We start from the raw sequence: 22,345 nt of genomic DNA, 5'->3' as shown, positions 1-22,345 counted from the left end.
CCTCTCCTCTGAGATATCTCTCCTCTGCCCTCTCCTCTGAGATATCTCTCCTCTGCCCTCTCCTCTGAGATATCTCTCCTCTGCCCTCTCCTCTGAGATATCTCTCCTCTGCCCTCTCCTCTGAGATATCTCTCCTCTGCCCTCTCCTCTGAGATATCTCTCCTCTGCCCTCTCCTCTGAGATATCTCTCCTCTGCCCTCTCCTCTGAGATATCTCTTCTTCTCTGCCCTCTCCTCTGAGATATCTCTTCTCCTCTGCCCTCTCCTCTGAGATATCTCTTCTCCTCTGCCCTCTCCTCTGAGATATCTCTTCTCCTCTGCCCTCTCCTCTGAGATATCTCTTCTCCTCTCTCTCTTCTCTGCCCTCTCCTCTGCGATATCTCTTCTCCTCTGCCCTCTCCTCTCTCTCTTCTCTGCCCTCTCCTCTGCCAGTGACGTGGTGACAACAGCAGCCAGACCTTTATCTGTCCAGGGTAGCGAGCAGATTGCAACATGCTAATGTGAGGCTCCGTTGGCAGTTACATGGTAGTTACTTTTTGGTGTAGGTCAGATCGACCAGCCTTGTCCATACTTCCCTCAATTGCCGACTTGGAAGACAACCAATGTCCTCTTGTCTAGTTGCAGGGGGTTTGTTTGAACTTTAGAAAATGCAGCGTAATTAAATAATAATAATTGCTCCATGAAGTAAATCCCAACATTGTGTATGCCGCCATCTTGTCAATTTCAAATAAAGGAATATTTTCTAAATTTGAGTTCTGAGCAATTAAATGCTGTGGAGGGGGGTCAAACAGGAAATAAGTCAGATCAAGCCCGAACTGTGAGATGTAGTAGGGAGTTGTAGTTTTCCAACAAGCCAATATTCTACATAGATTAGCGGGCCGGAAACGTAGTAATTAACTACAATTCCCATAATCCATTGCACGCCTACTTGTCCAGTCTGTGGGCAGACCAGAGAGCGAAAGGAGACGTAGTTCAATTGGAGGGATTGAGAACAGCTGCTTCGTGAGGTATCTCTCTACCTGAAACTACCTGATCTAAGTGATTGATAGTTGGCAGAAAAACATGCCCAAAAACATTTCCTTTGAAGAACGAGTAAAATAGTGATCAGACAGCAGCTTTATAGACATGAGATGAGGCTGGTCATCAAACAAAACCAATGTATGCTACTATAAGCAACTTTACTACAGTAATGTGAATAGACGATGGTTCGTCAGTAATGGGCATTCACTACCATCAAGGGACTATGTTTGTTTTCACATAACGTTCATGTTTTTTTTTTTTTTTAAGATGGAAACTGAAAAGAAATGTGATTTTTTATTTTTTTTATTTAATACATATTTATATAATTGTACAAAAACCGAACCGACAGCTCAGCACTACTATTCAAACGAACCCCCTGCAACTACACATGGACGTTTCAAACACATTGATTGGTTGGTCGAACATTCTCTGTGCTAAGCCAATCAGTACCTGCCTACTAATGACCAGGGGATCTTTTTTAATAGTCATCTCCAGAAGGTGTATTCACTAGGAACCAAACCGATGCAAGCGGGATGAGACCTACCTGAATTTGTCCAATAGAAACCTCTTGTTTCATAATGTTTTCTGTTGCAAGGTTGTTGTTGCGTTCTGCTAATGAATACATCCCTAAAAAGTCAAGATGACGTCTTAAATGAAACTATAACCACCCCAAGTTAAAAATGTGTCCTATCTGTCCAACACTACAGACTTGTTAGTACCATCATCCCCAGTTACTGTACCAGCCTTCTGGTTCTGTATGGAAATTCAACATTGGAGGCATCACACGTCGCAACCCCACCAAAGCCTGGGACAAAGAGGATAGCTCCCCTAGTGGACAAACGGGGAATTGACTCCATAGCTCCCCCAGTGGACAAACGGGGAATTGGCTCCACAGCTCCCCTAGTGGACAAACGGGGAATTGGCTCCACAGCTCCCCCAGTGGACAAACGGGGAATTGGCGCCACAGCTCCCCCAGTGGACAAACGGGGAATTGGCTCCACAGCTCCCCCAGTGGACAAACGGGGAATTGGCGCCACAGCTCCCCCAGTGGACAAACGGGGAATTGGCTCCACAGCTCCCCCAGTGGACAAACGGGGAATTGGCGCCACAGCTCCCCCAGTGGACAAACGGGGAATTGGCTCCACAGCTCCCCCAGTGGACAAACGGGGAATTGGCGCCACAGCTCCCCCAGTGGACAAACGGGGAATTGGCGCCACAGCTCCCCCAGTGGACAAACTGTAAATTGGCTCCACAGCTCCCCGAGTGGCTGTTTGAAATATCTGTATTCACAGAGAGGGGAGCCTGCTTACTGTTAGCGAGAGGTGGTCCTTGTCCTCTCAAGAAATACCTTTTTAATTTGAAGACTGAAACAACACCTGCATCGTGCTCGAATGTGCCTTTTTATTTAGTTTTCTATTTGACAGAGTAGAGGCAAAAGGTGTCTAATTAAAAAAAAAATCCTGAAAAGAAAAACTAAACACTGTTTCCTATGTAATGCTTAGAGCAAAAGCTATACACTAGAAAAACTGTACACGCTTGTGGATGCTGTGTATGTACACACTAACTAAATAATTTGCATAAAGTGACTTCTCGGTTGTAATTACATATACCACTCCCCCTCCCACCCCACGTTGCCTAACTGTCCAATGCTGCTATGGTCAGATAACAGGTGTCTGTGTCTCTAATTTACCCCCCCCCCCCCAGGCTAGAATCTAAACCCTGGGACTTAAACAGAATGAAGCCATGTCTTCCGATCCTAGCCTGAGTTCTAGCCTGGCTTGTGCTGTCTTGCCAACTCTTTTGTATTATTGTCACACTACGTACGTCCTGTTGTTGTTTTTTTTATGTCATTAAAAGTATGTTGTCATGATGTGACAAAGAAATAGGAGCTGGCAAGACGACACATGCCGATCTGGGACTCAGGCTAATTTCTCCCTCCCAGCTAGTGTAAAGGAACGAAAGGTTGTGTCCCAAATTGCACCCTATTCCCTATGTAGTGCAGTAATACCCTATGGGCCCTGGCCAAAAGTGTGTGTGTGTGTGTGTATATATACTCAGGCCAGTTTATTAGGTACACCACCCCTTTCACAAATTACTGTGGCTTGCTATATAAAGCAGGCAGGCATCGAGACATTCAGTTACTGTTGGATTGAACGTTAGGTCACGTGGTTTTGCAGGAGTCCATGGCCCCATCCTGCCTGGAGTCAACAGTACAGGCTGCTGGTGTTGTGTTTTCCTAACACACGTCAGGTCCCTTTTTATACCAATTTACCGATGATTTGAAGCCCCCCGAGGATTCATCCCTTCATGGCTACGGGGTCCGACCCGTACTCGATGGGTGTACTTAAAACTGGCCACTGTATGTTACTCGATGAGCAGAGTTGAAGATTGAATTGACCATTTATCTGAATGTGGAGATGGGTGTTGTCTGTTACAGGGGTCGGTGGAGATGGGTGTTGTCTGTTACAGGGGTCGGTGGAGATGGGTGTTGTCTGTTACAGGGGTCGGTGAATTTTAGATTTAAAAAATACTTCTGAAGTTAGTAAAGTCCACATTGAAATATGAGACTTAAACTTTTCTTAAGGGAAAATGATCGACCCCTACATACAATGTCCATTAATTAGCGTCTGCTAAATGACGTAGTGTACCACTCAGGTTTAAATTAAATAGTCTATCCAGCAGCTCTAACATGTTAGCCCAAGCTACCTCACTGGAAAATCAAACCAATCTGGTACACAGGGTATAGTGGGGGGTAGGTTTATTTGGGTTCATAACTCAAGTTGTCATTCCCTAGGTGAAATGAGCTACTCTGGTTTAAATACGTTAAAGCCCCAGATATCTGGATGTACGACACAACATGCCAACCTCGTCTCTGACTTCACAGGGTGGGAAAACACAGAAGACAGTCTTGATCTTTATTTAGAGAGTTATTAACCCACAATCTTTCATTTGGAAGTACAAAACCGGGACAATCTGATAAATCTGCAACGACTTGGAGGAAAATAAAACATTAAATCGAGAATACATCTTAAAAATCATGGTGGGGGGGACAGAATATTAGAGTTGGTTGTTTTAGATGGGGGGACAGAATATTATAGAGTTGGTTATTTAGATGGGGGGACAGAATATTAGAGTTGGTTATTTAGATGGGGGGGCAGAATATTAGAGAGTTGGTTATTTAGATGGGGGGACTGACAATATTATGGAGTTGGTTATTTAGATGGGGGGGCGACTGACAATATTATGGAGTTGGTTATTTAGATGGGGGGACAGAATATTAGAGTTGGTTATTTAGGGGGGACTGACAATATTATGGAGTTGATTATTTAGATGGGGGGGGACAGAATATTAGAGTTGGTTATTTAGATGGGGGGGACTGACAATATTATGGAGTTGGTTATTTAGATGGGGGGGGACAGAATATTAGAGTTGGTTATTTAGATGGGGGGGACTGACAATATTATGGAGTTGGTTGTTTAGATGGGGGGGAAATGAGAGAATATTATGGAATTGGCTGTTTAGATGGGGGGTCTGACAGAATATTATAGTTGTTTTTGGGGGTGGGGGTCTGACAGAATATTATGGAGTTGGTTGTTTAGGGGGGCAGAATATTGTTTAGATGGGGGGACTGACAGAATATTATGGAGTTGGTGGTTTAGATGGGGGGGGCACTGACAGAACATTTCTTTGAGCTCATTACAGGTATTCCTCGTAAGGAACTTTTCATGATCAGAAATCTCTTGGGATTGCTACAGCTTCACACAAACAGCATCTACTGACAAGGGCTATGTAAGCAGAATGAGAAGACAGAAAGCATGGCAAACCTAAAACCATATCGAATAGTATAAGACAAGCATACTGATTGTCCTCGTCTGTGCAACACATTTTCCACCCCGTGACCAAGACTACTCTACCCATTTAGGTGAGTTACAGTTTTCAATGTGTCTGGATAAGAAAATAATTTCACTATGTAATTATAATTAACCCCCCCCCCCCATTGCATACCTTAAATACATTTTAAATGCTTGGCATCTAATTCACATCCACATTTCCTAATAGTCAATAAAGTGTTAGATTCAGAGTGGTCTGTCTATTATAAACTGACGATGCACATCGGCACGAATATCTGTTGGGATTATTAAATAATGACAAGATAATGATTCTGTGGTCGGTCGTTCTTCCTCTCAAAAAAGCATTTAGTGTTGACTTGAACGAGAGGACAGCTGCGACAATATTCTTTTTTTTTTTTAAAAGGGGAGAAATGTTTTTGTTTATTAATGGCGCTCATCGTTGGTGTTGAGTCAATCCAGTCTCTTGAAAACGGCAGCCATCTTGAATCATTGAGTGGTCGGTGTTTGCAGCAGGTCCCACTTCAGCTTCTCCTGCGGCCACTGAAACCAGTTTTATCTCCTACATGCAGATCTTTCCCCTCTAAGAGCTCACCAACACATAGATCATCCTGTAAGAAAAAGAAAGAACACTGTTTAGGGGGAAATTCTCATCATTGAAACTAACATTCGTTAAGACACTTCGGTTAAACAGAGGATATGAGTTCAAAAAAACCCTCAGCCTTTAAGGCAGATCAGTAATTACTTTCATACCCGTAGCGAGAGTAGGTGGAGATAACATACCCGTAGAGACAGTAGAGATAACATACCCGTAGGAGAGGAGATGAGATAACATACCCGTAGGAGAGGAGATGGAGGTAGAGGTAACATACCCGTAGGAGAGGAGGTAGAGATAACATACCCATAGGAGAGGAGATGGAGGAGGTAGAGGTAACATACCCATAGGAGAGGAGATGGAGGAGGTAGAGGTAACATACCCGTAGGAGAGGAGATGGAGGAGGTAGAGGTAACATACCCGTAGGAGAGGAGGTAGAGGTAACATACCCATAGGAGAGGAGGTAGAGGTAACATACCCATAGGAGAGGAGGTAGAGGTAACATACCCATAGGAGAGGAGGTAGAGGTAACATACCCATAGGAGAGGAGATGGAGGAGGTAGAGATAACATACCCGTATAGACAGTAGGAGAGGAGGTAGAGATAACATACCCATAGAGACAGTAGGAGAGGAGGTAGAGATAACATACCCATAGAGACAGTAGGAGAGGTAACATACCCGTATAGAGACAGTAGGAGGAGGTAGAGATAACATACCCGTAGGAGAGGAGAGGAGGTAGAGATAACATACCCGTAGGAGAGGAGGTAGAGATAACATACCCGTAGGAGAGGAGGTAGAGACAACACACCCGTAGGAGAGGTAGAGACAACATACCCGTAGAGACAGTAGGAGAGGAGGTAGAGATAACATACCCGTAGAGACAGTAGGAGAGGAGGTAGAGATAACATACCCGTATAGACAGTAGGAGAGGAGGTAGAGACAGTAGGAGAGGAGGTAGAGACAGTAGGAGAGGTAGAGATAACATACCCGTAGAGACAGTAGGAGAGGAGGTAGAGATAACATACCCGTAGGAGTAGGGAGGTAGAGATAACATAGTAGAGACAGTAGGAGAGGAGGTAGAGATAACATACCCGTAGAGACAGTAGGAGAGGATGAGAGTAGAGACAGTAGGGAGGAGGTAGAGATAACATACCCGTAGAGACAGTAGGAGAGGAGGTAGAGATAAGATACCCGTAGAGACAGTAGGAGAGGAGGTAGAGATAACATACCCGTAGAGACAGTAGGAGAGGAGAGGAGGTAGAGATAACATACCCGTAGAGACAGTAGGAGAGGAGGTAGAGATAACATACCCGTAGAGACAGTAGGAGAGGAGAGGAGGTAGAGATAACATACCCGTAGAGACAGTAGGAGAGGAGAGGAGGTAGAGATAACATACCCGTAGAGACAGTAGAGATAACATACCCGTAGAGACAGTAGGAGAGGAGGTAGAGATAACATACCCGTAGAGACAGTAGGTAGAGAACATACCCGTAGAGACAGTAGGAGAGGAGGTAGAGATAACATACCCGTATAGACAGTAGGAGAGAGGTAGAGATAACATACCCGTATAGACAGTAGGAGAGGAGGTAGAGACAGTAGGAGAGGTAGAGACAACATACCCGTAGAGACAGTAGGAGAGGAGGTAGAGATAACATACCCGTAGAGACAGTAGGAGAGGAGAGGAGGTAGAGATAACATACCCGTAGAGACAGTAGGAGAGGAGGTAGAGATAACATACCCGTAGAGACAGTAGGAGAGGAGGTAGAGATAACATACCCGTAGAGACAGTAGGAGAGGAGGTAGAGATAACATACCCGTAGAGACAGTAGGAGAGGTAGAGATAACATACCCGTAGAGACAGTAGGAGAGGAGGTAGAGATAACATACCCGTAGAGACAGTAGGAGAGGAGGTAGAGATAACATACCCGTAGAGACAGTAGGAGAGGAGGTAGAGATAACATACCCGTAGAGACAGTAGGAGAGGAGGTAGAGATAACATACCCGTAGAGACAGTAGGAGAGGAGAGGAGGTAGAGATAACATACCCGTAGAGACAGTAGGAGAGGTAGAGATAACATACCCGTAGAGACAGTAGGGAGGAGGTAGAGATAACATACCCGTAGAGACAGTAGGAGAGGAGGTAGAGATAACATACCCGTATAGACAGTAGGAGAGGAGGTAGAGACAGTAGGAGAGGTAGAGATAACATACCCGTAGAGACAGTAGGAGAGGAGGTAGAGATAACATACCCGTAGAGACAGTAGGAGAGGTAGAGATAACATACCCGTAGAGACAGTAGGAGAGGAGGTAGAGATAACATACCCGTAGAGACAGTAGGAGAGGAGGTAGAGATAACATACCCGTAGAGACAGTAGGAGAGGTAGAGATAACATACCCGTAGAGACAGTAGGAGAGGAGGTAGAGATAACATACCCGTAGAGACAGTAGGAGAGGAGGTAGAGATAACATACCCGTATAGACAGTAGGAGAGGAGGTAGAGACAGTAGGAGAGGTAGAGATAACATACCCGTAGAGACAGTAGGAGAGGAGGTAGAGATAACATACCCGTAGAGACAGTAGGAGAGGAGAGATAACATACCCATAGAGACAGTAGGAGAGGAGGTAGAGATAACATACCCATAGAGACAGTAGGAGAGGTAACAGTATAGAGACAGTAGGAGGAGGTAGAGATAACATACCCGTAGGAGAGGAGGTAGAGATAACATACCCGTAGGAGAGGAGAGGAGGTAGAGAACATACCCGTAGAGACAGTAGGAGAGGAGGTAGAGATAACATACCCGTATAGACAGTAGAGACAGTAGAGAGTAGGAGAGGTAGAGATAACATACCCGTAGAGACAGTAGGAGAGGAGGTAGAGATAACATACCCGTAGAGACAGTAGGAGAGGTAGAGATAACATACCCGTATAGACAGTAGGAGAGGAGGTAGAGACAGTAGGAGAGGTAGAGATAACATACCCGTAGAGACAGTAGGAGAGGAGGTAGAGATAACATACCCGTAGAGACAGTAGGAGAGGAGGTAGAGATAACATACCCGTAGAGACAGTAGGAGAGGAGGTAGAGATAACATACCCGTATAGACAGTAGGAGAGGAGGTAGAGACAGTAGGGTAGAGATAACATACCCGTAGAGACAGTAGGAGAGGAGGTAGAGATAACATACCCGTAGAGACAGTAGGAGAGGAGGTAGAGATAACATAGAGACAGTAGGAGAGGTAGAGATAACATAGAGACAGTAGGAGAGGAGGTAGAGATAACATACCCGTAGAGACAGTAGGAGAGGAGGTAGAGATAACATACCCGTAGAGACAGTAGGAGAGGAGGTAGAGATAACATACCCGTAGAGACAGTAGGAGAGGAGGTAGAGATAACATACCCGTAGAGACAGTAGGAGAGGAGGTAGAGATAACATACCCGTAGAGACAGTAGGAGAGGAGGTAGAGATAACATACCCGTAGAGACAGTAGGAGAGGAGGTAGAGATAACATACCCGTAGAGACAGTAGGAGAGGAGGTAGAGATAACATACCCGTAGAGACAGTAGGAGAGGAGGTAGAGATAACATACCCGTATAGATAGTAGAAGAAGGAGAGGAGGTAGAAGGCCAGTTTGCACCAGCCCTCCTTTTGACAGAAGGCCAAGACGTCAGCGTTCATGATCGTCGTTGGATCATAGAGGCCTGGACCACTCATCACCGGCCTGCTCGTATACCTGCAGAGAAACGTGACACACGGAAGTCACAAATGGCTGTGTTTCAAAAAAATATTTACCAGGAAATGTGCTGGTTCATGGCAGCGGGACTATTTTTTTTTTTTTTTACAGGTCCACAGGGTTTGAATCTGTTAAAAGTAAAGAGTATGTGCCTGCATAGAAACACATTTAGGCCTATTTAAAGAAACAGGACACGTTTCCTCACAAACCTGATTGAAAATATGACACATTTAGCTGTAGTCTGCATGGTTAAGTCCATTACATTGGTTTCCGCAGAATTGCAAGTGGCGTATATCCAAGAGTAATAAAAATCTGTCATCCTGGCTGAGATTCATTAAATGGTTTTAACAAATCATGAACCGTGAAAATTGCCAAAGGATGGTGAATGTTGCAGCGGAAATAAATGATAAAATTAGGTTTAGAATATTTTCAAAGAACGTGTGTACTTGTACGTACCTCCAGACGTGGTAGGCTAGCAGTGGCATGTTGAGGCCGAGGGTGAGGCACTCAGCAGCACACAGGAACATCACGCAGAAGAACACATGGATGAGATACTCCGGGAGTACGAGCTGCATGAACATGTAAACAACACAGTGATATCAACAAGATCAGAGTCGGGAGTCGCTGACGGCTGTCTTCATGACCTCAAGAAAATACACTCAAATGTACTCACTGCTATGCAGAAAACAGATACAGTAGAAATTAGAGACAGACTGAAAATGTACTCACTGCTATGCAGAAATTAGAGACAGAGACTGAAATGTACGCAAGACTTGCATGTTGTGTTGGGTCATAGAATGATTGTTGCCTTTGTACAGCAAAATGTTAAAGTAAAGAGGACACCATGAGCTTGAATTAAATAGATATTGGGACTAACAGAACAATTTAGGCCTAAACTGTTAAGACATTCCCTTGACATGCATTTTAATCCCTTGATATCGTTTGAGACAGTAGCTTGCATAACATTACTAGACAGTAGCTTCCATAACATTACTAGACAGTAGCTTCTATAACATTACTAGACAGTAGCTTCTATAACATTACTAGACAGTAGCTTCCATAACATTACTAGACAGACAGTAGCTTCCATAACATTACTAGACAGTAGCTTCTATAACATTACTAGACAGTAGCTTCTATAACATTACTAGACAGTAGCTTCCATAACATTACTAGACAGTAGCTTTTATAACATTACTAGACAGTAGCTTCCATAACATTACTAGACAGACAGTAGCTTCTATAACATTACCAGACAGACAGTAGCTTCTATAACATTACTAGACAGACAGTAGCTTCCATAACATTACTAGACAGTAGCTTCCATAACATTACTAGACAGTAGCTTCCATAACATTACTAGACAGTAGCTTCCATAACATTACTAGACAGTAGCTTCCATAACATTACTAGACAGTAGCTTCCATAACATTACTAGACAGACAGTAGCTTCTATAACATTACTAGACAGACAGTAGCTTCCATAACATTACTAGACAGTAGCTTCTATAACATTACTAGACAGTAGCTTCCATAACATTACTAGACAGACAGTAGCTTCCATAACATTACTAGACAGACAGTAGCTTTATAACATTACTAGACAGTAGCTTCCATAACATTACTAGACAGACAGTAGCTTCCATAACATTACCAGACAGACAGTAGCTTCTATAACATTACTAGACAGTAGCTTCCATAACATTACTAGACAGTAGCTTCTATAACATTACTAGACAGTAGCTTCCATAACATTACTAGACAGACAGTAGCTTCCATAACATTACTAGACAGTAGCTTCCATAACATTACTAGACAGTAGCTTCTATAACATTACTAGACAGCAGCTTCCATAACATTACTAGACAGTAGCTTCCATAACATTACTAGACAGTAGCTTCTATAACATTACTAGACAGTAGCTTCCATAACATTACTAGACAGTAGCTTCTATAACATTACCAGACAGACAGTAGCTTCCATAACATTACTAGACAGTAGCTTCTATATCATTACTAGACAGTAGCTTCTATAACATTACTAGACAGTAGCTTCCATAACATTACTAGACAGACAGTAGCTTCCATAACATTACTAGACAGACAGTAGCTTCCATAACATTACTAGACAGACAGTAGCTTCCATAACATTACTAGACAGACAGTAGCTTCCAAGTAGTGCACTACATTTGACCAGGACCCGTGGGGGCTCGGATGTAAAGTAGTGCACTAGATTTGACCAGGACCCGTGGGGGCTCGGATGTAAAGTAGTGCACTACATTTGACCAGGACCCGTGGGGGCTCGGATGTAATGTAGTGCACTACATTTGACCAGGACCCGTGGGGGCTCGGATGTAAGTAGTGCACTACATTTGACCAGGACCCGTGGGGGCTCAGATGTAAAGTAGTGCACTACATTTGACCAGGACCCCTTGGGGGCTCAGATGTAAAGTAGTGCACTACATTTGACCAGGACCTTGGGCTCAGATGTAAAGTAGTGCACTACATTTGACCAGGACCCGTGGGGGCTCAGATGTAAAGTAGTGCACTACATTTGACCAGGACCCGTGGGGGCTCGGATGTAAAGTAGTGCACTACATTTGACCAGGACCCTTGGGCTCAGATGTAAGTCAGTGCACTAACCTCATCCAGCCAGGACCCGTAACCTCATCCAGTAAGTAGTAACCTCATTTGACCAGGACCTCGTCCAGCCAGGATGTAACCTCATCCAGCCAGACCGTAAACTCATCCAGCCCGGCCGTAACCTCATCCAGCCAGGCCGTAACCTCATCCAGCCCGGCCGTAACCTCATCCAGCCAGGCCGTAACCTCATCCAGCCAGGCCGTAACCTCATCCAGCCAGGCCGTAACCTCATCCAGCCAGGCCGTAACCTCATCCAGCCCGGCCGTAACCTCATCCAGCCAGGCCGTAACCTCATCCAGCCAGGCCGTAACCTCATCCAGCCAGGCCGTAACCTCATCCAGCCAGGCCGTAACCTCATCCAGCCAGGCCGTAACCTCATCCAGCCAGGCCGTAACCTCATCCAGCCAGGCCGTAACCTCATCCAGCCAGGCCGTAACCTCATCCAGCCAGGCCGTAACCTCATCCAGCCAGGCCGTAACCTCATCCAGCCAGGCCGCAACCTCATCCAGCCAGGCCGTTACCTCATCCAGCCAGGCCGTTACCTCATCCGTTACATCATCCGTATGCAGTGGATGAAGTCAGGAAAAAGATGTCACCTGCAACCATTAGGTCTATACTTACCGGATTTAATGTGTTACATTGGTCTATCGGATTCTTGTAATCAGTCTTCAGTTCATCAAATGCGATGATCTGGAGAGAAAGAGAGAACATATGCTTGCTGTTTGGGGTTTTAGGCTGGGTTTATGTACAGCACTGAGATATCAAAGGGCTATATAAATACATTTGATTTGAACATATGCCTGTGTAAGTAAGTTACTTCTTCCCCATTCTTGTTTGACAAAGACAACTGGACCATTGAACAAAAACAAAGGCTGCAGATTGCAAATGTCCTGGAACAATGTTGGCCATATGCAATGAGGGACAGCTGTTGTCTTTCATAGAGAATACGTATCCTGCTATTTATTATTTCAATGTCCTCCCCGGTACAACTTGCCTACAACAATGGCTGGTACAACAAGCATAACATGCTGTGTTGCTGGTACAACAAGCATACCATGTGTTTCTGGTACAACAAGCATAACATGCTGTGTTGCTGGTACAACAAGCATAACATGCTGCGTTGCAAAATAAATTTAAACGTAAGTTATTCAATCATTGCACCCACACTGCTCACGCGCGCGCCAAAGACAGTCTGCGTCGCCAAGCGCTAAAATAGAAGTCAGTTCTATGTGTGACGTTGAACGAGGTGCAAGTCCTGCCTCTCCCATCTCCTCATTGGTTTACAGAAGCAGATAGTTCATCTTTCAAAAATCACCCACGTGGCAGAGTTTGGTCAGTCGTCATGGTAACTGAGATGCCAATCGCCATATGGAAAAATCCCGGAAGGAGGAGACTAGAAACTATTTGGTCGATAGTTTTGTATGTGGATTAATTGTAGGAGTATGTAAACAACTCAACGTTTATATCCCAGGACAAATTAGCTAGCAACCTCAAGCTAGCTCAATAGGACACATTAGCTAGCTAGTTTAAATTGCCATAAATGATTCATGCTTTTCGACCTGTCCCCAAATTAATATTTTATTTTTATTTAACCAGGTAGGCTAGTTGAGAACAAGTTCTCATTTGCAACTGCGACCTGGCCAAGATAAAGCATAGCAGTGTGAACAGACAACACAGAGTTACACATGGAGTAAGCAATTAACAAGTCAATAACACAGTATAAAAAAAGGGCAGTCTATATACAATGTGTGCAAAAGGCATGAGTTAGGCGAATAATTACAATATTGCAGATTAACACTGGAGTGATAAATGATCAGATGATCATGTACAGGTAGAGAGAGATATTGGTGTGCAAAGAGCAAAAAATAAAAACTGTGGGGATGAGGTAGGTGAAAATGGGTGGGCTATTTACCAATAGATTATGTACAGCTGCAGCGATCGGTTAGCTGCTCAGATAGCTGATGTTTGAAGTTGGTGAGGGAGATAAAAGTCTCCAAACTTCAGCGATTTTTGCAATTCGTTCCAGTCACAGGCAGCAGAGAACTGGAACGAAAGGCGGCCGAATGAGGTGTTGGTTTTAGGGATGATCAGTGAGATACACCCGCTGGAGCGCGTGCTACGGATGGGTGTTGCCATCGTGACCTGACCATATAATTGGTTCAGAGTTTGTTTTGATATTTTCCTGATAACATTAGGTGTGGGAGGACAAAAATCAATTTGCGCACGCTTGTGGACTGTTTGGGTACAGTGTTATGGGCCAAAAACATGCGAGTCTGGGGACTAGGAAATGGAATCCAAACACAGTAAGTCTTTAGCTAATGGGACGATTCAAAGAGATCGAAAATATCTAAGTAAAATTGAAAGGTTAGAATATAGACGACTGGGCCAAAAAAGGAAACATGACAGAGAATGACAGCAATCAAATCAGATGATTTCCATCAACTAACAACGAGGCCCCGGTTCATTACTGCATAAAGTAGCTAGTTTAGTTTGCTAGTCAACTACCGTGTTCACCCGTTTGAAATGTAGGAAGCTAATGTTATGCTAATGCTACACCGAACAAAAATATAAACCCAAAGTGTTGGTCCCATGTTTCAAGAGCGAAAATAAAATATCCCAAAAATATCGCACAAAAAGCTTATTTCTCTCATTTTCTGCACAAATTTGTTTACATCCCTGTTAGTGAGCATTTCTCCTTTGCTAAAAAAAAAAAATCCATCCACCTGACAGGTGTGGCATATCAAGAAGCTGATTAAACAGCATGATCATTACACAGATGTTACCTTGTGCTGGGGACAATAAAAGGCCACTAAAATGTGCAGTTTTGTCACATCAATGACACAGAGGTCTCAAATTGAGGGAGAGTGCAACTGGCATGCCGACTGCAGGAATGTCCACCAGATCATTTCTCTACCATAAGCCACCTCCATCGTTTTAGAGAATATGGCAGTATGTCCAATCTTAGTCAAAACAGCAGACCACGTGTTACCACGCCTGCCCAGGACCTCCACATCCGGGTTCGTCTGACAAGCCACCGGGAGAGCTGATGAAACTGAGTATAAGTATATAAGCCCTCTTTAGTGGGGGAAAAACTCATTCTGATTGGCTGGGCGTATTGGCTGCGATTAAGGCCTTATAATGGATTTATTTCAATAAGAGATTTCCTTATATGAACTGTAACTCATTCAAATCGTTAATTGTTGCGTTTATAATTTGTGTTCAGTATAATTAGTTACCTAGCTAGTATAAACTAATAGCGTTACCATTTAGCCAGCTCTGGTAACGTTAACGGATGTCGATATAGTTTACTAGCTGGCTGACGCTTAAATTCAGAGTTTAACAAAAAGGTTTGTTTAGAAAAGGTAGGCCAATATTATTTGAAAGCGAATGAAAACAAAATGACTCGGTCTTTTCGGTCAAACAGCACGGATGTACGGTGCCATTCATTCTTGGTTAGTTATTAAACTAACGAGTGACAAGCATGTTTGCAAATGTTTAATTGCATAACGTTGGTTATCTATATTGCCTAGCTACATCACTATAGTTCAAGTCATACTATTTGATTATGATACCAATATAGCTACTTACATGCCAAATAGCGAAGAAAATGAGAGCGGCCGTAAGCAATAGCGCCAGCATGTAACAAAAGGCCGCGAATGTGAACGCCATGTTTGTGTTGCTTTGCTGGCTGGTATCTATAACCACAGAGATCTGTCACCCGTTGCCTTCGAGAGGGAAGCGATAAACTACAAAACGCAGACCAGGGGCAAAAAAAAAAAGGATGCTGCGTTCAAAACAACTGGGAACTCGGGCATCTCTGACTTCAGTCGTTCCAAGACAACTGGGTACTCGGGAAGAAACGAGCTCCAATGGGAGGGGGGGTAATATTTTTTTGAATGGTCGTCCAACTCAGAATTTCAAGTTTATAAACTCGGGTATAAACTGGAGTTCCGACCTGATTAATCACAGATTTCATGATTTTACTTTGGTTTTTTTCCCTTCAAAGTCGCAGTTCTTCTTCGATGAGGTTTAACGGCGGTTGTCATCCAATAAATGTTGCATTACCGCCACCTACCTGGCTGGGAGTACAACTCCCTTACACTTTGCTTGAAAAATAAAAACCATACCATCTAACACAGGGGTGGGCAATTCCAGTCGTCGAATGCCTGATAGACTGTGACACTAAACACAACACTCACACCTTTAAAAAATAATAATAATAATAATAACTAAAATAATACAAAATAACACCACCCTACTCCACTATTTAAATATATTTAGTCCTATTTCAGGCCAACAACCTGAAAGGACGGGACACCACCACTTAACACACCCTGTAACTCTTCTGATGTCAAGTCTCGCACACCCAAATACCGCTCTGCAGCTGCCACCACAACCTCTGATTCAGAGGGGTTGGGTTAAATGCAGAAGACACATTTCAGATGAACACATTCAGTTGGACAACTGACTAGGTATCCCCCTTTCCCAACCTCCATTTTCTGCAACTCCTCTGTACTGATCTACTAGTACAGACTCTGTTCTACAGACTACGTTCCATCCCTGTACAGTACAGTTGATAGCCATTACACCCCTCCTCTCAGGATCCCTCCCTCTATAAATGCTATAAATCCAATCTTCAGGATCCCTCCCTCTGTTCTGAAGCATATATCACTTGTTTGTACAGTTTATCAGGATCCCTCCCTCTGTTCTGGTACAGATCTACTAGTCACACCCCTCCTCTCAGGATCCCTCCCTCTGTTCTGGTACAGATCTACTAGTCACACCCCTCCTCTCAGGATCCCTCCCTCTGTTCTGGTACAGATCTACTAGTCACACCCCTCCTCTCAGGATCCCTCCCTCTGTTCTGGTACAGATCTACTACACCCCTCCTCTCAGGATCCCTCCCTCTGTTCTGGTACAGATCTACTAGTCACACCCCTCCTCTCAGGATCCCTCCCTCTGTTCTGGTACAGATCTACTAGTCACACCACAGCACCCAACTCTTGTTTTCACCCACCCTGAAACTACAAATGGATCAGTCAAAAGGCAAGGGTCTTTCCAAAAACGTCACAGACTCATCTTTAACCTGACCCTTGGTGCAAGCCTCGGGCGTCGAGAACTTCACCACACCTACCACCTCTGATACTTTGACCTCATTCACTTCCATTTCTCCTCCTGTCTTCAGCTCACTCTGCGTACACTTTCTACCATTCTTCTTTAACAAACCATTTTCCTTTAATCCACCATTTTTAACCGACTCAAGCTCACCCTCTTCCTCCCTCTCTCTCTCTCTCTCTTAGACCTCCTCTGCCTCTCTTTTTCCCTCCATTCCTCCTCCGTATTCCAAGTACAAGTCTCCTTATGTTAATACTGCACTTCTCCTGACATACATCTTGTTCTTGCCTTCTCATGGGACGGGCCATTTAACTGGCTGTCACAACCTCCAATCAGCAGGAAGCCCTCGGGATGTAGCGCTCAACAGTGCATCCCACTTATAAAACAGCTGCTTCGTCTTGGATGTTCTTCTTTCTCAAGGGACACTACCGCAACACTTTTCCATTTCAAACAAGCTCTTCCAACCACCATCCCCCGTCTTGGCTTCATGCTTTCCAGCAGCCTATTTGATCCGATACCCTCTTCCAAGAACGCAATGCTTTCCACACTGTTATTAAATGCTGTCATGGAAATTATGTGCTTTTCTCCATAATGTAGATTTCATATTTCACACATACATAGATTCCAGTCAAAAGTCAACGCCCACAATAAGTTCATATGACCTTTTTGTATGGCAATGTTCAAGTCAAATCAAATCAAACAATGTACAGATAATAAACAGCGAGAAGCAGCAGAGGACAGGTAGCATTGGTAGCCGTTTAATGAACTGTTTCAGACTGAGTCTTATTGTTTCAGCGGTCTTATGGCTTGGGGGTAGAGGCTTTTAAGGAGCCTCTTGGACCTAGACGTGGTGCTCCGGTACCGCTTGCTGTGTGGTAGCAGAGAGAACAGCCTATGACTTGGGAGGCTGGAGTCTTTGACCATTTTTAGGGCCTTCCTCTGACACCGCCTGGTATAGAGGTCCTGGATGGTAGGAAGCTTGTCCTCAGTGATGTGCTTGGTCGTACCGACTACCCTCTGTAGGGGTGCAAGTGCCTTGCAAACAGAGGGATGCTGAATAGGCTAAACTTAGCTAGCTGGTATTTGCTTACAATGAAACTGAACATGTTTCTCTCTCCTCCATTTTGGAAGAAATTGATGTTCAAAACTGTTCAAATATTGTCTCTCTTTCTTTGAGTGAAATACTCACCACATTTTATGCACTGCAGTGCTAGCTAGCTGTAGCTTATGCTTTCAGTACTAAATTAATTCTCTGATCCTTTGACAGGGTGGACAACATTTCAGTTCATGCTGCAAGAACTCTGATAGGTTGGAGGACGTCCTCCGGAAGTCGTCATAATTACTGTGTAAGTCTATGGACTGGGGTGAGAACTATGAGCCTCCTAGGTTTTGTATTGAAGTCAATGTATTCAGAGGAGAACAGAAGCTAGCTGTCCTCCGGCTACATCATGGTCCTACCCTACAGAGTAGCTTCATTGCAAAATTGTGTGTTTTAATCAATTATTTGGTGACGTGAATACATTTAGTATAGTTTTCTCTAAAAATAACAACTTTTTAAATGTTTGACAATTTTTATTTTCATGAAAATCACTGAGGAGTATGGTCCGCCACTTCCTCCTCTGAGGAGCCTCCACTGGTGTTATGAGCCATGACCAGCCTTTCAAAACACTCCATGGCTACAGACGTGAGTGCTACGGGTCGGTAGTCATTTAGGCAGGTTACCTTGGCGTTCTTGGGCACAGGGACTATGATGGTCTGCTTGAAACATGTAGGCATTACAGACTCAGCCAGGGAGAGGTTGAAAATGTCAGTGAAGACACTTGCCAGTTGGTCTGCGTCCTGGTAATCCGTGTGGCCTTGTGAATGTTGACCTGTTTAAAGGTCTTACTCACATTGGCTACGGAGAGCGTGATCACACAGTTGTCCGGAACAGCTGGTGCTCTAATGCATGCTCAGTGTTGCTTGCCTTGAAGCGTGCATAGAAGTAATTTAGCTCTTCTGGTTGGCTCGTGTCACTGGGCAGCTCGCGTCTTGCAGCTCCCATTTGTAGTCCGTAACACTTTGCAAGCCCTCCCACATCTGACTAGCGTCAGAGCCGGTGTAGTAGGATTCAATCTTAGTCCTGTATTGATGCTTTGCCTGTTTGATGTTTCGTTGGAGGTCATAGCGGGATTTCTTATAAGCATCTGGGTTAGGTGTCCCGCTCCTTGAAAGCGGCAGCCTTTAGCTCAATGCAGATTTTGGTTTTAACCCATGGCTTCTGGTTGAGGTATGTACGTACGGTCACCGTGGGAACGACGTCGTCGATCCACTTATTGATGAAGCCGTTTACTGATGTGGTACATCGGATGAATCCCGGAACATATTCCAGTCTGTGCAAAACATTATTGTAGCTTAGCAACCGCGTCTGTGTGGAGTAAAGGTGGTCTAGAGGTTGTTTTTTTTTCTCCCTCTGGTTGCACATTTGACATGCTGGTAGAAATGAAGTAAAATTGATTACATTTACATTACATTTAAGTCATTTAGCAGACGCTCTTATCCAGAGCGACTTACAAATTGGTGCATTCACCTTATGACATCCCTGCATTAAAGTCCCCGGCCACTAGGAGCGCCGCCTCTGGATGAGCATTTTCCTGTTTGCTTTATGGATTCATACAGCTCGTTCAATGCGGACTTAGTGCCAGCATTGGTTTGTGGTCAAATTAGTGGATTCAACTATTTCAGCCACACCTGTTGTTGACAGGTGTATAAAATCAAGCACACAGCCATGCAATCTCCATAGACAAACCAGAATGGCCTTACTGAAGAGATCGGTGACATTCAACGTGGCACCTTCATAGGATGCCACCTTTCCTACAAGTGAGTTCTTAATATTTCTGCCCTGCTAGAGCTGCCCCAGTCTCGTAAGTGCTGTTACTGTGAAGTGGAAACGTCTAGGAGCAACACAAGCTCACAGAACGTGACCGCAGAATAGAGTGTAAAAATCATCTGTCTTCGGTTGCAACACTAGAGTTCCAAACTGCCTCTGGAAGCAACGTCAGCACAATAACGGTCGGTCGGGAGCTTCATAAAATGGGTTTCCATGGCAGAGCAGCCGCACACAAGCCTAGGATCACCATGCGCAATGACAAGCATTGGCTTGACTGGTATAAAGCTCACCACCATTGGACTCTGGAGCAGTGGAAACGCGTTCTCTGGAGTGATTAATCACTCTTTAACATCTGGCAGTCCAACTGACAAATCTGAGTTTGGCGGATGCTATCTGCCCCGATGAATAGTGTAAACTAAAGTTTGGTGAAGGAGGAATAATGGTCTGGGGCTGTTTTTCATGGTTCAGGCCCCTTAGTTCCAGTGAAGGGAAATCTTAACATTACAATAAACAATGACATTCTAGACAATTCTGTGCTTCCAACTTTGTGGCAACAGTTTGGGGAAGGCCCTTCCCTGTTTCAGGCCCCGTGCACAAAGCTAGAGGTCCAAAAATAAATGGGTTTGTCAAAATCGGTGTGGAAGAACTTGACTGGCCTGCACAGAGCCCTGACCCCAACCCCATCCAACACCTTTGGGATGAATTGGAACACTGACTGCGAGCCAGGCCTAATCGTTCCAACATCAGTGCCCGACCTAACTAATGTGCTTGTGCTGAATGGGAAGCAAGTCCCCGCATAAATGTTACAACATCTAGTGGAAAGTCTTCCCAGAAGAGTGGAGGCTGTTATAGCAGCAATGTTCCAACATCTAGTGGAAAGCCTTCCCAGAAGAGTGGAGGCTGTTATAGCAGCAATGTTCCATCATCTAGTGGAAAGCCTTCCCAGAAGAGTGGAGGCTGTTATAGCAGCAATGTTCCATCATCTAGAGGAAAGCCTTCCCAGAAGAGTGGAGGCTGTTACAGCAGCAATGTTCCATCATCTAGTGGAAAGCCTTCCCAGAAGAGTGGAGGCTGTTATAGCAGCAATGTTCCATCATCTAGAGGAAAGCCTTCCCAGAAGAGTGGAGGCTGTTATAGCAGCAATGTTCCATCATCTAGTGGAAAGCCTTCCCAGAAGAGTGGAGGCTGTTACAGCAGCAAAGGGGGACCAACTCCATATTAATGCCCATGATTCTGGAATGAGATGTTCAACGAGCAGGTGTCCACATACTTTTGGTCATGTAGTGCATGTAGGGTCAGGTAGATGATGAGTTTTGGCCAGGCCAAACCTTTGGTTGTTCAGGGTATGTTGGCCTACGACAGTTTCCAAGGAGGAATCTGCTAGAATTCATTTATAGCATGTCAATTTCCTGTCAGGCACGTAATGGACTGAAGCAAATAATTTATGCATCTATACAGACAAATGAAACAAAAACAAAGTGTTTTTATCTTCAGGTTTGATGTTTATTAAAATAATCATTTTCACATTTAAATAATCCTCAGTAGCTAAGTTTTCCATCCAATTGGAGAGACAGATTTTCATGTGAATATTCTAGAATCCGCATAAAAAGAAAAATATGCAAATGTTTATTTGTCAAAACGGCAGCCAAGCATCGATCATCATATCACCAGAATTAAGACCCTCGATATATATATTGGAAAGGAGCATCAAGATCACCGTGCACTTCTTCACCACCCTGTGAAATTCATCTTAACCTATTTCATCTGGAGCCTAATAAAACTGCTTGGTTTTCCAAGTCGTCGTGGAAGGACGACACACACACACACACACACACACACACACACCATCATTTCCACCTCCATTTCTCACGTAATACATTTTACAGACACAAAAAGAATCCACTGTGTTAATTATCTGTCGGCATTTATACTACTGTACCGAAATATTCCGGTTTCCATACCAGCATTATATAATATATATATATATAATATTTTTATATAATCTTTTTCTAGGTATGATTTTACTCACATGAAGACTGGAAGGAAACTGTTTATTTCCGCCATAGAAACGAACAGATTTAAGACGGGGAGGGTTACATCATACAGGAGAAGGGGATCAGGAGAAATGTATAGAACTGTAATGAATATGCCAGCATCACTGCATCACTGCACCAACCGCCAGCATCACTGCACCAACCGCCAGCATCACTGCACCAACCGCCAGCATCACTGCACCAACCACCAGCATCACTGCACCAACCACCAGCATCACTGCACCAACCACCAGCATCACTGCACCAACTACCAGCATCACTGCACCAACCACGTTCTACTGTGACTGACCTGTGGATCTGTAGGTAGGACGTGGGGACGGGGAGACAGGGGACGGGGGGGGAGACAGGGGACGGGGGGGGAGACAGGGGACGGGGGGAGACGGGAAGGGGGACACAGGGGACGGGGGGAGACAGGGGACGGGGGAGACGGGGGGAGACAGGGGCGGGGGAGACAGGGGACGTGGGGAGACGGGA

The 22,345-nt window shown here is 44.4% G+C and overlaps 2 protein-coding genes and 1 long non-coding RNA gene across 8 annotated transcripts in view; 2 read left to right on the top strand and 1 right to left on the bottom strand.

Moving 5' to 3' along the window:
- The window catches only part of LOC127915780 (son of sevenless homolog 2-like), a 92,068-nt gene extending 91,322 nt beyond the window's left edge, over positions 1-746 (top strand). For all 6 annotated transcript variants that reach the window (XM_052496217.1, XM_052496216.1, XM_052496215.1 and 3 more), the window contains exon 22: positions 1-746. This exon is cut by the window's left edge and continues 1,978 nt beyond it. The gene's annotated coding sequence lies outside the window, so the exon portion shown is untranslated.
- A 3,900-nt stretch (positions 747-4,646) lies between these two features.
- Positions 4,647-15,692, bottom strand: LOC118368023 (protein cornichon homolog 1). The gene is made up of 5 exons (XM_035751718.2): positions 15,422-15,692; positions 12,455-12,523; positions 9,648-9,760; positions 9,048-9,191; positions 4,647-5,478 (listed from the first exon to the last, which is right to left on the bottom strand). Exons 1-5 carry the CDS (start codon positions 15,500-15,502, stop codon positions 5,451-5,453), a joined length of 435 nt encoding a protein of 144 aa, XP_035607611.1. The 5' UTR covers positions 15,503-15,692; the 3' UTR covers positions 4,647-5,450.
- On the top strand, positions 7,159-7,868 carry LOC127915781 (uncharacterized). The gene is made up of 3 exons (XR_008092136.1): positions 7,159-7,373; positions 7,603-7,731; positions 7,767-7,868. It is a non-coding gene; the product is annotated as an uncharacterized LOC127915781 (long non-coding RNA).
- Positions 15,693-22,345: the final 6,653 nt, after the last annotated feature.

Source organism: Oncorhynchus keta, chromosome 35 (assembly GCF_023373465.1).
Source record: "Oncorhynchus keta strain PuntledgeMale-10-30-2019 chromosome 35, Oket_V2, whole genome shotgun sequence".
In the NCBI taxonomy this organism is placed as follows: Eukaryota; Metazoa; Chordata; class Actinopteri; order Salmoniformes; family Salmonidae; genus Oncorhynchus; species Oncorhynchus keta.
This window is presented reverse-complemented; position numbering and strand designations above follow the sequence as displayed.

Excerpts from the sequence above, each read along its gene's own strand:
- LOC118368023 (XM_035751718.2), bottom strand. The coding sequence starts at position 15,502 with ATGGCGTTCACATTCGCGGCCTTTTGTTACATGCTGGCGCTATTGCTT. Across the intron at positions 12,524-15,421 it reads TTTTCTTCGCTATTTGGCAT|ATCATCGCATTTGATGAACT; the intron begins GTAAGTAGCTAT and ends CTTTCTCTCCAG. Across the intron at positions 5,479-9,047 it reads TTCTTCTACTATCTATACGG|GATGATCTATGTGTTGGTGA; the intron begins GTATGTTATCTC and ends TTTTTCTTACAG.